The sequence below is a fragment of the Papaver somniferum genome, chromosome 5 (assembly GCF_003573695.1).
Source record: "Papaver somniferum cultivar HN1 chromosome 5, ASM357369v1, whole genome shotgun sequence".
NCBI lineage: Eukaryota > Viridiplantae > Streptophyta > Magnoliopsida > Ranunculales > Papaveraceae > Papaver > Papaver somniferum.
In genome coordinates, this window is record NC_039362.1 from 149,134,689 (window position 1) to 149,150,812 (window position 16,124).

The 16,124-nt window shown below is 38.5% G+C and overlaps 1 protein-coding gene across 1 annotated transcript; it reads left to right on the forward strand.

Moving 5' to 3' along the window:
- Nucleotides 1-8,609: 8,609 nt before the first annotated feature.
- On the forward strand, nt 8,610-12,037 carry LOC113283160 (transcription factor VIP1-like). The gene is made up of 4 exons (XM_026532329.1): nt 8,610-9,358; nt 9,692-9,824; nt 10,859-10,943; nt 11,417-12,037. Exons 1-4 carry the CDS (start codon nt 8,796-8,798, stop codon nt 11,662-11,664), a joined length of 1,029 nt encoding a protein of 342 aa, XP_026388114.1. The 5' UTR covers nt 8,610-8,795; the 3' UTR covers nt 11,665-12,037.
- Nucleotides 12,038-16,124: the final 4,087 nt, after the last annotated feature.

Sequence of the window (16,124 nt, forward strand, 5' to 3'; positions counted from 1 at the left end):
TTACACCCACTCAAACTCAAGCTCAAACTCAAACACAAACTCAAGATGATGATTTTTATGAGCCAAATCCTGATGATGAATACATTGATGAGGAACCCAATTCTTCTAATACACAGGTACACTTATATCCTATAATTAATCTCACTTCTATAGCTCTCAATTATCAAAAGTTAGGTTTTTTGAATCATGGTTCGGCGAAACAGGTTAAGGTTCGGCTCACATCTATGAGCCGAATCTACCATTGATGAACGGTTCGGCTTACTGAATCTGTTTACTGCATGCGCCGAACCTATAATTTCCAATTCCAACCCTTTTGCTAGACACTAGTTCGGCTTATATGAAAGTTTCATAGTAAGCCGAACAACATCCTGAATAGCCCGGAATAGAATCATTAATAATTCGGCTTACATATCCAAAATCGTATGTGCCGAACATAATTTTTTAATTTCTGGGTTGAAATATTGTTACTGGTTCGGCACATATGGAGAATATCGTATCAGCCGAAACCTCTTATGTTCAAGGTTCGGCACATAATTTGATTATAGTATGAGCCGAACATAAATTTGTAAATTTTTGGGTTAAAATATTGTTCGAGGTTCGACACATATTGAGGATATCGTATAAGCCGAAACCTCTTATGTCCAAGGTTCGGCACATAATATGATTATCTTCTGAGCCGAACATAAATTTGTAAATTTTTGGGTTAAAATATTGTTCGAGGTTCGGCACATATTGAGGATATCGTACAAGCCGAAACCTCTTATGTCCAAGGTTCGGCACATAATATGATTATCTTCTGAGCCGAACATGCATTTGTTAATTTTTGGGTTAAAATATTGTTTGTGGTTCGGCACATATTGAGGATATCGTACAAGCCGGAACCTCTAAATGTTTATAGTTCGGTGCATAATGTGATTATCGAATGCGCCGAACCTTGTTATTATATTCCCTTTCTAGTGTTTAACCTTGTGATATTCTTTGTAGATCGTGCTTGGACCCATGGAAAATCAACCTGATCCAGTAGACATAATTCACGAGGATACCAAGGATCACTTCCAAAATGATTTGGTATGTAAGAACCTTTTGCTTACCTTAATGTTGTCGGAATATTCCAAAGTTTTGCTTACTAATTACTTGTTTTGGAATGAACTTAGATATGGAAAACTAAACCAGAAGTTCTGTATTGGCTTGAGGAACACGCGATGAAGATAAATTGTGTACTAGTTAAAGGACAACAAAGCCGATGGGATCGGTTTGAAATGATTTGTGAGCGTAGTGGAACCGGCGCTAGCAAGGTTAAAAAGGGTACTGTATACGTTGGGAAGACCGGGAGAAAGAATAGGACGAAGACGAATAAAAGAAATTGCCCTTTCAAGATCGTTTTCAACCTCAAGAATAAGTCCATGAACAAAGAAGATCAATATTGGATAATGAATAGAGATATGGATTGTCGTCATAACCACCCACGTCCCAAAGACCTTCATGGACATGCGAAAGTAGCGCGACTCAAACCCGACGAGATGCTAGAAGTGGATAAAATGACACGAGCACGTTTGCCACCTTCTAGGATTCTTAGCAAATTGAAGGCGGACAACAACAATAACAAGTCGACTATGCAAACTATCTACAATGCAAGACAAAAGATTAGAATACTCAATTTGCAAGGTAAGATGGTGATGCAACAAGTAATGTGGTTAGGGGTGAAGAATAACTACGCTTGCCAAAAGAAGTTGGATGACTTCGGTCAAGTCACACACCTTTTCCTTGCCCACCTGTAATGCGCCCAATTGGCTCTATGCTTCCCACAAGTTATTATATTGGATTGCACGTACAAGACTAATAAATATGAGATGCCGTTGATGAACATTGTGGGGCATACTTCGACAAAGGCACCGTTCACCGTGGCTTTTTGTTTCATGAAAAACGAGAAGAAAGAGAGTTATGTTTGGGGGTTAGAACAATTAAAGTTAATCTTCCGGGAGGGTGCTCTTCCTAAAGTGTTCGTTTCCGATCAAGATTCATCGTTGATGTATGCTATTAAGAAGGTATTTCCGGATGTATTCAATTTTCTTTGTACATTTCACATATGGTGCAATGTGAGGAAAAAATGTCAACCGATAATTCAACCACTTAAGTTGAAAGAATTAGAGAATATTTCTAATCTACCGTTGGAGACACGAGTAAAGAAAAAGAAGGAATTCTTGAAAGCATATGAACATAATGAGATATTGTGGGATTCTTTCCAAGGCGAATGGGAAGCTTTGATATGGTCAATCACCGAGGATGTCTATGAAGAAAATTTTAAAATGCTTATTAAGCATTGGAAGACCGCCTACCCCGATGTCATTACTTACTTGGTCAAAGATGTGTTGGGACCTAATAAAGAAAGGTTCGTGAGTTGTTTCACAAATCGACACAAACACTTCGACAACCAAGCCACAAGTATGGTAGAGTCGGCTCATTATCGGTTGAAGAAGAACCTTTTTGGTTGTGTTGACACTTTTTTCACGGTTTTTGATGCAATTGATGAATATTTCAAAAGTGATGTTGTGAGAATTAAAACCGCGTTCGAGCATGACCTTATGTTTAGACACAAGAATTATGGTACTAATTGGCTACGGGAATTAACTTATAAAGTCTCCCATCTATGCATCGACTTGTTGATGAAAGAAGTGGATTTGATTGAGACATTAGGCGCCACCTTGGAGGAAGAGTGTGTTTGTACAATGAAGACATCTATGGGACTTCCATGCCGCCATGACCTACTTCGGTACAAGGATGGTATCATACCATTTGTTGATGATTGCATCCCACTTTTTGTAGAGGTAGTTTTGTTCTTCCACGGTCATTGGTGTTTTGGAATCAATTTTGTCCTTCATTTTTTTCAACATCTCCCTACCCGCGGCATTGGTCCTGACACAAGTATGAAAGTTATAAGACTAATTCGGCGCAAGTATGAATCATGTCTTGAAATTTTTATTAGCTTACACAAAGAGTGGATCGGCTCATACCACAAAATAATTATACGCCGATCCTAAATATTCGGCTCAAAACCTATATTGTCGAGTAAGCCGAACCCTGTATTCGGCTCACAACCGATATTGTCGAATAAGCCGAACCTATGATTATGAACTCAAACATGTATTCGGCGCAACATGATATCATATAAATAAGCCGATCCTACACACTTGTAAAATTTATGAAATTTTAACAATGATATTCGGCGCAACCCTAATACTATCGAATAAGCCGAATCTAGACTTATGAATTGAAACATTTATTCGGCGCAAAACTAATACTACCATACAATCCGATCCTAAGCACATGCAAAAATTCTGAAATTCAAACAACATTTATTCGGCACAAAACTAATACTACCATACAAGCCGATCCTAAGCACATGCAAAATTTCTGAATTTCAAACAACATTTATTCGGCACAAAAATAATACTACCATACAAGCCGATCCTAAGCACATGCAAAATTTCTGAATTTCAAACAACATTTATTCGGCACAAAACTAATACTACCATACAAGCCGATCCTACGCACATGCAAAATTTCTGAAATTCACAAAACATATTCGGCACAAAACTAACACCATCGAATAAGCCGATCCTAAATATAAGTCTCTGTTTTACTAAGTTCGGCTCAAAACAGATTTCAGATATACGCCGAGCCGTTCATATGCACTTTCAGAGTTCAGTTTCAAGAACAGCTCGGCGCACATCAAACATTTCTTTTACGCCGAACCATACCCTGTAACCGCCGCAGAACACATGATTTTGACGAATTAAATCGACCAAAACAATCAAAAACATCAAATATGAGATGGTTTTGTAGAACTAACCTTCTTATTTTCATTTCCGGCGTTGGTTCTTTTTCAATCTCTTCTTCCGATTGATTTTGTGGTTGATTTTGAGTTTGTTCTTCACTCTCTAAATCTTCTTCTTCATGAATAGGTTGTTCAATCGATCGATTTGAACGAGATACTGCCTTACGACGATCCATTATATAGTTTCACAAATCGACAATTAAATTTCCGCGATGAAAAAAAAAGAAAGGGAAGGGTGGAGTTCGGCTGTGGAGAGGAAGAAGAAGAAGGTGAATGAAATTGATTTTAGGTGTAGTTGATTATAGGTTTTGTATTAGGGTTAGGGATAGATTAGTAGTAATTTAATGGATTTAAGGGCATATAGGTAAATGAACCACCCCATAGGGTACCCCTTATAAGGTCACCCAAGTTAGGACTAGTCCTTTGTATGCCTTGAAAGTTTTAGGCATGCCCAAAATTGGTGTTCTATGTAATCTTGTTCTGGGGAGTGAGGTCGTTGAACTAGCGGGCCGCGACACGAGCCCATGTAATAGTTTTTGGAAACAGGAAAACTCATATATATATATACTCCCCCATTCCAATTTAGTTGATGTTTTAGGGGTTTTTTATGTTCCAAAATAGATGAGATTTTAAGTATTTTCCCCAATTTCTCACTAGTTTTGGAGTATATAGTAATTGTCTCCACTAGTTTTGTCTTGTGAAGAAGCGCTTGTCTACAGCCGTTTCAGGTTAGGGTTTTTATTTTCTATGTCTGTTTAGTAATTATTGTATGTTCAAGATTACTCGTAACTGTTATGGATATATGTTCATGATTATAGGTGTTTAGTTCCATTACTTGATAATATGTTGCACCAGTTTTTTTTTCGTTTTGTTCGTTAGAAACTCTCCATCTTGGTTTCTGACAAATCAATGCATCATTTTATCCGCAGGAAAAATGGATAACGCGCCACTGCCGATCACTCCAAAAAGGCCTTATGATGTTCGAGAAACGTTTATTTCTTCCATTAGAATATCTGCCAGACGATTGCATAAACTGATAATGGAAAAAAAAAGTTTCTCTTGAGTTGAAGTTACTGAGTGTTTGCCTATTGTTAATGGTGGATTTTAGTTCAGTTCTAAAATTGTAAAGTCTATCTACCTGACCCGACATCGGAAGTAATAGACCTTAATATGTCCATATTCCGCAAGGAATTTGAAGAATATATCAAAATCTGATGAGTGTCAATGCCGCTTTTCATATTATATTGAAACTCAAGCTCCTAGATGAATTATTCACTAGTATAGAGCCTAACGAGTATTTAAGCTCCTAGTTGCATTATTCACTAATGAAATTGAGTCATTTAAAAGTGTTGAGTGCCTAAGCCTCTTCTCTCATATATGTATTGAGAATTTCAATATATTTATGTGTATAAAATTTACTCAGAATGGTGCATGTAGCAACAATCCCAAATATTCTATAAATTTTATCTTGCACCAGCATTATTCACTAATGCATGGCATGCCTAGTGTTTCCTATGCTATGTTCCCCAGCGAACTCTCAATATTGGCATGACATGAGGATTAAATGTTCGCTCGCAACAGAGTAGCATGAATCTCCCGAAATTTCAATATTAAGACCTGCATGAAAACACTCACATAGGCTACACCACCCTCTGACAAAGAGATCAGCGCGTTCGCACACCTTTTAATTAAAAGTTGCGCGATTGAACGCGCTTAAATTCCTTAAGGGAAATCTAGATTATCCATGTCAGTCTCAGAAAAGATCACGGCCACACAAGTTGGCCGCATGATTTAACCATCATATCCAAACCCTGGAAGGAATAGGCGATCATCGTGATGACCACTGGCGGGTCCACTAATGCCCCAACTGGTCGAAAACCACACATAATTCCCCAGCGTCGTCAAACGCCAACCTAAAGAGGGGTGGCCGTGTTGTTTTTGGAGAGGCTCGAACGAGCAAGACTGTTCAGGACAGTCTTAAAGCCATCGCGACCGTCCAACTTCGCCATCCAGGTTGGACGGATTAAATCATTCCATGAATGATCAGGGAAGCGCTAACGCACACGTTGGCGGGTCCACTTCTCCTTCACCCGATCGGTTTTTTCACGGCGAGGCCATGGAGCAATGAAACGATTACTCAAACCATGACAGGCGTGATGCTTCTAAGGATCGCGGAATTCCACTAGTGTCTTAAATCGATCACAACCATCCAACTTAGCCAGCCTATTTGGATGACTTAGATCGCATTTAAAGCCGTCAGGAAGGTACATATGCGTTCACCGTCAGCCCAACATGGGCCTCACATGTTCGATCTCTCCAAAGGAGGATCACGGCGTGCCAAACCGCTTGGCCAAAGTCACGTGTGCGTGACTGATTCAAAACCCTAATTAGGGTTTGCGGCAATGCACATCTGTCATAGCTCGATCATGACCATTCATCTTCGCCAGCCTAAACGGAGGGTGTAGATATATAATCAAGAGGTCCCAAGGATGTCAACATGGTCACCGTGGGCCTACCTTTGCGTGTGATCGACCGACCTATGCAGACTAGGGCCCGGCGCCTCGAAACGCACGCCCAAAGGTGGCATGCCACACAGCTTTTAAACCTTTGCGGCAATGTATTTCTTTCACAAATCGATCACGACCACTCATCTTTTCCGGTCAAATTGAGTGGTCTAGATCGAATCTTTGTGGGACCAAGAGGTGTAGACATGCACGCCGGCGGACCGTCTCCCCGCATGCCTGGTCGGTCCCTCCAAAATTAGTGCCCATGCTTGGATTCGATCAAGCCAAAGAGAGGATGTTGCACACCTCTAAAAAACCCTAAAATCCATCAACGGCAACAAATATGTGTCGTAAATCATCTCGTCCGTCCAATTTTTCCAGCTTGGTCGGACGGCTTGGATTAAAAGTTAGGCGATCAATGAAGCGTCTCGATGATTACCGTCCGCCACTATGCCACAGGGAGTGATCGACCAGATGGTGGCCCGCCCATGCGGCCTCCAAATGACCACTCGAAGATGGTTGGACGTGCTGCCATTTTAAGACGCTTAATCCGCGACTTGTTCAATCAAGCTTTAAAACAACGATGCTTCATACATATCGACTGTTTTGAGCTGCTTTCTTAAAAGCGATGCATTACATGCATCGAGCATACACGATATTTCATGAATATCAATTCCATAAATAACTTAGTTATTTAACCTGATAGCACCGTATGTTATTTCTTGTGGCGGGTCCCACAACTCGATCCACTCATTCGAGACATCAAACATGTCACAAACCGTGGGATACTTACTGGGGTATTGGTCTGGCGGTTTACAGCGTGCGGCGTGCAACACGCCCATTACGAGAACGTGTCATGAGGCATGGACGGTTAACGATGATGAGGGAAGTGGGTAAAGGCGTGATCGTGTGACAATCACCTACACGACCTCACTACTCCATCTCTCAACTTCCTCCACTTCCTACGAGATGAGAGTTGCGCTCAAATGACTTGTATAAATAGGTTCTTCAACCTATTTTTAAAAGACAGAAAACCAAGTGTTGTTAACTACGTATCCAGAAACACCCAGAACTGATAGCTTACATTATGCAAGCCAGATCAACATTCTGATACAAGTCATAAACAGCCAACACCTTCACAATCTCAACACCTTCTTCGCTTCCCTCCCTAAGATCAACCCCATCTCCTTCACTTTATGACCGAAGCAAGTCTAAAACGACAATTTCTTGGTTTATGCCAGAATTGTACAGATTGATCTCTCGAATCTAAAGTACTCCCGTGCAGTGCATTTGTTTAGAGTTTAGAATCGTTTCCCATCCACCGACACCCAAATTTACCAAAACCAACAGAAACAGTTTTCACTCTCAAACACCTATCCAACAGCAAAATAGCATTACCTCTCATATAAATATCTCATCTCGCAAGGTACATTATTTTATTTTATTTTTATTTATTTTTTTGGGTACTTTTTTAAAATTTTTGAGTACTTCTCCGATTTCCTTTAAAGTTGTTGTGCCTTTCTCTTCTCTGTTAGCAGATGAGTGTTATAGTGACCACCAAAGAACCAATATCCTTTGCGATCAGTCACAGAAGGTTGTTGTATTGCCTGGTGAGATGATATCAGGCCAGGAAATTCACCGAATTCTTCTTTCTTATATACCGGAGAAAAACGTCCCCCGAAGCAGTCTCTCGTACCAGAAAAAGAAGATATGCTAGTCCCTTGCACCACCGGAGAAAAGGCGTCTATTGATACAGTCCCTTGTACCAAAGAAGAAAACGAGCTAATATTCGATGGAGATGGGATCGACAAAAGGTGTAATTAATAAAAAAAAAATTAAACAAAATTTCCCCCCTAGCTATAACTATGTCTGCAAATGGTCCAGAGATTAATCAGGTCTCTAACAGTCATATTCACCAAATTTTGTTTCTGTAATGACATTTCCGATGCAACTACGATAAACGGAAGCATTTCAACCAACGACTCCCACCATACGAAAGCAATACTCTAACCACTGGGTTAATTACTTCTGTTCCAACCAGATTTCCTACCAGATATGCCGCAAGTGACAAATAATTATTGCTTTTGTTGCCTTGTTTAATGCACAAAAACCATTATGGGTCCATGTAGAAGACACATCCAAAGAAATTCATGACCAAAAATCTAATCTTTATTTTTTACAGGAAAAAATCCAATTAGAGCATATGTATACATCTTCCACATGGCCCTCAATTATCAATCCTTCTACTTTAAACTAAAAAGACATGAGAAATTATTTCCTCTACTCTTTTTTGTCTCTCTCCCTCTAAAATAGAGCCACGCACTCGCCCATTATTTCAACGCCTCCGTCGTTAAACCAACTACTTCTTCTCAGTTCTTCTTCTCACAGTCATCTCCACAACCAGAACCCACCACTCTCAATCAATCGAAAAACTTACCTAACACAACACCAAAAAGATGGAGCCTCAGTATGAAAACCACGCCGGGAAATCATTTTCCGGTAGAATTATTGAGATAGACCAGATGACGGAAACACCACGGACGCGTCATCGCAGAGCACAATCAGAAACTCTTTTCAGATTTCCTGATGATATATTATTTGATGCTGATGTTGATTTTAACATGAATGGGTTAGATATATCTGAAGAAAATGACGGAGGAGGAGGGTTTCAGAGGAAATCAGAAGAGGAAGAAGAATCTAATGGAGGTTTTGATGGTAGTGAGAAATTTATGGGAGGTAAAGTGGCGGGAACTACTAATCATTTTAGGAGTTTATCAGTTGGAGCTGATTTTTTTGAGGGGTTAGGGTTTCAACCATCACCTGGTGGTGGTGGTGATGTTGAGAAATTTGGTGGGAATGGTGGAATTCAAGAGAGAAGGATGCATCATAGACATAGTAATTCAATGGATGGGTTTTCTTCGTCTTATGAAGCTGATTCTTCTATGGATTATGCTAAGAAAGCTATGGGACCTGATAGATTGGCTGAATTGGCTTTGATGGACCCTAAGAGAGCTAAAAGGTATCATTTTTACTCTCTCCCTTCACTACTTCAATTCAATTTTTAGTGGCTCCCCTGTAAAGGGGAAACAATGGGTCTCTGTGTTCATCATATTTGTAGGGCAATCAAAAAATATTTTTGTACTTTGTCGGCAGGGTTTTAATTTTTGAGTTATTTTGAGGTGTTACTAAGAAAAGTAGATGATCATTCCCTTCCTAGATGAAATCTGAATGTTTGATGTATTTATGAAATTGAGCCTCTAAAGCCTAAATGCTCTAGTTTTCTTTATGATATAATAGATAGAAGAATTCGAGCTCTTCCTTCATTTCTGACTTGTATTATTTTGCGAGATAGAATTCTTGCAAATAGACAGTCCGCAGCAAGGTCCAAGGAGAGGAAGATCCGTTACACCAGCGAATTGGAAAGGAAGGTGCAAACACTTCAAACGGAGGCAACCACACTCTCGGCACAAGTCACAATGCTACAGGTACATATTCTAAAACGAGACACTTCACTTGTCTGACGTTTTTATATGTGGAAACTGTTTTGCGTGTTTGATTTGTCTCAGTGGTAACTATGTTGGTGTGCTATGTTTACTGTCAACTGCAGTTATCAGTGGTTTATTTTCTTTTTGGCATCAAATTTGAGTCATTATCTAAACTGTTAAGGTTCTAAGTTTTGGCCAATTCTTTTTAGAAAAGAAACTCTTAAGTTCCTCATTTATGGTGCAGTCTAAATTAGTAAATTGTTGATCTTATAAGTTGACTTACCAGAGCCTATGTTCCCCTAGCATTTGAACTGGTACTGATGGCCCTAAGCTCATACAAGATACCCTCATTCGCCTTAAATGGTGATGAGCCAATGCATATATATTACAGTTTTTGTTGCCCGATGCACCTTAATTTTTGGAACTCAGAAGCCACTTGATAAACCATTTACGAAGGAAACATGTTTGAGACTCTCTTAACATCCGACTCATGCACAACAACACCTTACTGTGAGGTCCATGTAAAATCTTATGCGGAGATTATTAAGTAAGATGTTTGTCGATAACATGCCACAGTTTTCCTTCATCGCAAAATACAAAGTCTACAAAAATAAATAATAGCCATCCGATATCAAATAACACAATGAAGGGATAGTGTCTTTAACAACTGTGATTCTTTTGAGATCAGTTGAGGAGTCAGTTGTACTTTTAAGTATTGCAAAACAGATGACCCTCAAAAACTTTAAGCTCAGCTGACTAATAGATGAGAAATATGAATATAAACCAACATGGTTGGTGTATAGATTTAAACACCATTAGTTAGAACACTACATATACTACATCCTTGTGCTTCCGGTGGGGTTAGAATCTAGTTGTCAATTAAAGCTATAAGAACTAGTCTAGTTTTGATTATCACAAAGAATCTTTATATCTTCATCGAAAATGCTACATGCTTATTACTTACAGACTAATAATTAGACAATGATAATACAGATTATAATCAATTTTCCTGTGTTCATTGTAATATGTTACAGAGAGACACCACTGGTTTGACTAATGAGAACAAAGAACTCAAAATACGGTTGCAGTCAATGGAGCAACAAGCACATCTTAGGGACGGTATGCATGAATGTTTTTGTGTAGTATGATTTCACTCTAGTAAATTATTTGTTGATAAATCTGTTCCTCTATTTTTGACTTGGTTGTGAAAGTATGAACAAAAGAATGGGTATGGCCACAAAGTTTCCTTTTTACATCATTTTAGATGATGAACTAAGTGTTTTATCGGGGGTTGTTTTGTGGACACATTTGCAAAGTGTCCACATGGCGGCACTATGGATTAGCTCTTTCAAGTGAAATACTTATCCACGTGCTAAGTACCTCTTCCCAGGACTTTAAAACATCAGATAAAATGATAAGTACTTAGTTTAATACTCATAGTATCATGTGGCAACACTATAGAGAAGAGTCCCGAGACCCATTCGCCGTTTGTAAGCAAGTAACTCTTACTCCGATAATACACAAGACGTGATAGATTGTTTGGTCAGTATCGAGTCTTACCAGCTGAACAATAAGCTTCTGGTTTATTGCAGCTTTAAATGACACCCTAAAAGGCGAATTGCAGCGGCTTAAGATTGTTACAGGAGAAATCCCATCTTCCCACGGAAACTCTTTCAATCGAGGAGCTCCTCAACCATTTTATTCCCATTCACAGCCAATTTGTCACTTTGGCATTCCCCAGAACCAACAAGTACATCATGCGTCCCAGTCATCATCCAATAGTCAGGGTCCCAGTGGTCAACCTCAACTCGGTTCTGTGGACTTCCACCAAAGGGTCTGAAATTCAGCTTTTCAGCTCGGCAAACTTTCTGTACTCATACATTGGGTATCCAAGACTTGGAAGGCAAAATCATCAAAAGAAAAGTGTTTGTTTCTTGTGTATATATATATCTAATATGTGTACTGTAGTTGCAGGTGAAGCTTTTGAAGAGTATATTACTTCAGTCAGTATGTGTCTGTATTTTATACATAATAGGCATGATGCGGCCTTTTCCAGTCATAAACCTCGTTAGCGACACAAATTTAGATTGCAACGGGCAATAGTTTTAAATTGTTTTCTGATTTTTGCTGTAAAAATGTCAAGCTTAAATAGTCGATGGGTGTTGATGAAATTATTTCCTGAACTTATTAAATATTACGATTCTGTTGTATTACGTGTACAGTAGATCTCTAAGTTCACTGCACAGGGATTTTATTAAAATGTTTCAATTTTAACCAAAGAGAAAACCTAGGTGAGATGTTCTTCCTTTGATTGTTCACTTAGTTAACCAAAGAGAAAACCTGATTCTGTTGTAGTATTTTTCTGATGAAAGAGATTTCTTAAGAAACACATGAGAAGAAGACATCTAAAGCTGTCTGCAAGAATTTTCTGGCCAATGGAAACTTGGTCCAACGCAAGCCAATGCACCTTATATCTTGGCAAAAAATGTGAGATTGGTGGCATTCAGGCAAGTCCGCTACAACCTGCCAAAAATCCCATTTTGCTAGGCCATGCGGCTTGGCAAATGGGTTGTCTTACAATAAAGAGGTTTATCGAGATTTTTCAACCGAGAAATCTCCCAACTGAAACAAACTTGGTGGGGTCAGACTCACCCCTGTATTTTTCTCCACTGGGCCCTGACTATTTGTGTCGGGATATTTTTTGGGATATAATCCCAGTACGTCTAGCATCACCCGTTATGTTACTACGAGAAACCCACGTCAAAGTTATGTTGCAATGCCTACAACAGCTATATTTGCCATTCTATATATATCTTAATTTTTACAAATTAATTTTCACAAGTTTTTACCCCTTTCTCATAGTAAAAGCATTATTTTTTTAAATTTAATTTTTGATTAATAGGCAATAATTTTTTATTCTTCCGATGAGAAGGTGGAAATGGATATAACACGCTATGATAAAGAGCAACTAAAGTACATTTATATAGTACAAGAATTGGATGTTGAGTCAAATGAGGATAGAGAACTGGAAAAACACTATGTATTTGTTGATGGTAGATTTTTGACGAAGGTTAAATTCGTAAAATCGCATAGGGAAATATTGTATCTCTGACAGTATCAGAAGCAAAAGAAAATGCATATCTTCATGTTCCCCAAGAGAAGTGAATTGCAGTTTTGTAACCTCATTAAAGCAATAATACATGATGGCAATTTTAGAGCCTCTGACGCAGAGATTTCCCATGTATTTTACCATTTATGTTGAGCGGCTCAATATCTCTTTCCATATTTGAAATTCATTGGAAAGATGCGTCTAGTGCTCTAACTCATCGAGAATAATATTCAGAACAAGCATGATGTTGTCATGTCAAATCTGAATCAATTAAATGCTCTTAACATGCCTGCTAGTATAGAGCGACTAATTAATTAAGTCTAGTGTTGAATATTCATCAGATGAATTCCTAGAAAAATATACTAATTTACCCCAATATTTACTTACTTCAAGGTGAATTCCATGGATTCGTAATAAATTACATACCTTTCGGGCATAAGGGTCACCACCGAGTAAGCCCCGAGTAAGATGCATGGGTGTATTTAGTAATAATGCTCCAAAGACCATCCAAAATATGGATGGAAGAGGATGCGGAAGGCTAATCGAAAGAGGAAAGGAGGAGAGAGAAAATATAACAAAATAAAAATAAATCGTGTGGGATCATACCCAGCCAAGCCATGCCCGATCCTTTTATTTTTTTAATATTATTTTATTATTGTTATTAGGGTTTCCTCTTTCAAAGACTTTCTCTTTCGATCGAAACTCTTTGATTTTCACATATTCTCAAATCATGCTAATTGACCATATGGTTTGCAAAGCAAGTGGTCATGCAACCATTATGACTTTATACCAAAAAAGTATTAAAATAATATTGTCTTGGTATTTGCAAATATTGGTCTTGCAAGCAAAAATTTACTTCCTCGTTTGAGCAAAATCAAGAGTTTCAGTCAAGATCAAATTCTTCTGAAAATACAAAATAATGCTCAATCAACCATCAGAAAATACCAAAATTTTCAGGAACGGTCGGCGAATGACATAGTGGCACGAGTACCACCATAGCCTGATGTGGTCGGTCCCTTGGCCATCAAAATGCCGGTCCCACCTTATTCATTGATTAATCACCTAATTAATCTTATGAAGTCCATATTTTGTTCAAACTCTCCCCAACAACCATCATCCATGCACCACTAGTTGGTCCCACTACTACCAACGACGATTCTGACATCGCTTGATTGGTCCCTCTTTTTACCATAATTAGGTTTTACTACCTAATGCTCTGCAGAGCACAATTTTAATTATGGTAAGACATTAATTAATCATCCACACACCAAGTACTCTGCAACTGACTTTGGTGAATGCTTAACAAATCACCTGGGTGCCACTTGGTCGGTCCATCACCACCAATTTTCAGTCCCCTCTCATCCATTAGTTGGTTCTCACTCAATCATTTATGGATTACCCATCGATCAAAATTAGTGTTTTGAACCTAATTCTGAACAGGTTCAAACACCAATTATTGTTTTATTGATTCAACAATCAATATTTTAATTAATTATTTAATATTCGGTCCAACTACCAATATTTTATTAATATTTTACTGATTCAACTATCAATTGCTTTGCAAATAAATATTTTTCATAATGATTCAACTATCAATATTCGAGAGGTAATATTTCTTACTGACCCAACTATCACTGTAGCTTATTAATATTGATAATACCATTTCGACAATTGATGCTTGCTTTGGATGTAGCTAAAAACGGGAGACCTAAAATCACTGGTATTTGGTTCTCTGGGTCAGGGTCAGGTTGGGTATCTAGGATAACAAAATCCACCGCATAAATAAACTTGTTAACCTCAATAAGAACATCATCGATAACACCATGAGGAATTTTAACGGACCTATCAGCTAACTGGAGTGTCATATGGGTAGGTTTGATCTCACCAAGTCCTAGCTTTAGGTACACATTGTACGAGAGGAAGTTCACTCTGGCTCGTAAGACAAGTAACGCTTTCTCAACACGGTATTTACCTATTATGCAAGAAATTGTAGGGGAACCTGGGTCCTTATACTTAGGAGTAGTGGTATTCTGAACAATCGAACTTACATGACTCGCTAAAAAGGATTTCTTTTGTACACTAAGCTTTCGCGTATACATATCCTTAAGGAACTTGGCATATGCGGGAATCTGCTTAATTGCATCTAGTAATGGAAGGTTGATAGTGACCTGCTTAAAAACCTCCAAAATATCTTTAAAGTTGGACTCCCTCTTAGTTGGAACTAGCAGTTGTGGGAATGGAGCTCTGGGAACAAAGTTGGGATTATCATGACCCTCATTGGTTTCCTTAGAGATTTTATCAGTCTCTTCATTTTCTGGTTCAGAAGGGTGAACTAAAGCATGTTCACGATCAACTATGGCAAACTTATTGTCAACTTTCTTTCCACTCCTAAGGGTTGTAACAGAAATTCACATGATAGAACGGTTTCTCTCCTTTGGGATTAGGATCAGTATGACTAGGGAACCTACTGTTATCCCTCTCACTTAGAGTCTTAGATATTTGGCTAACTTGAAGTTCTAATTTAACAAGAGTCTGGGCATTAGTTTGAAAATTATGTTTGGTTTCCTGTTGAAAACTAACATGCCTTTGTTCTAGCATCTACTGGGTCTTTGTTAACATACTAATAAATTGCTCTAAGCTAGTCATTTTTATTCTCTGAAGGGTTTTGGAAGTGGGATTGACCTGAAGAGTTCTTATTATAACCAAAACCCGGGGGAGGTTGAAAACTACTAAATTGACCTTGACTCTTGCCCTAAGACCAAGAGAAATTAGGATGGTTTCTCCAACCAGGGTTGTAGGTTTCTGAGTATGGTTCAAACTTCTGACGGTTTTCAAACCTAGAGTTGTTATAAAGAGCATGGGCTTGTTGTTCACTAACTTGACCTTCCGAAGACGAGTTATTGGGATTTTTTCCACAACTAGAGAGTTGAGAGGCTCTAATCCTATCATCAGGTTCAACAAAAGACCTATGTTTAACTGACTCAATATTAAATCTTATAACCTTCTATACAAAGCAACAAATTTAACATCTGACTCAAAACCCTTATCGACCATGTTGGTGCTACTCCTATTGAGCACAAGTCTTTTAAGGGGGGTTCAACACAAGAATGCCAAAATGTTGGGATTTTTTAGCCACTTCTTCTAAAAAGGAGTAAAGCTTCATCATCAGTTTTATTCTGGAACCGACCAAC

Bases quoted from the DNA above. Each gene is read 5' to 3' on its own strand.
- LOC113283160 (XM_026532329.1), top strand. From the start codon at position 8,796: ATGGAGCCTCAGTATGAAAACCACGCCGGGAAATCATTTTCCGGTAGA. The intron at 9,359-9,691 runs GTATCATTTTTA...TTTGCGAGATAG, and splicing joins GACCCTAAGAGAGCTAAAAG to AATTCTTGCAAATAGACAGT. The intron at 9,825-10,858 runs GTACATATTCTA...AATATGTTACAG, and splicing joins CACAAGTCACAATGCTACAG to AGAGACACCACTGGTTTGAC.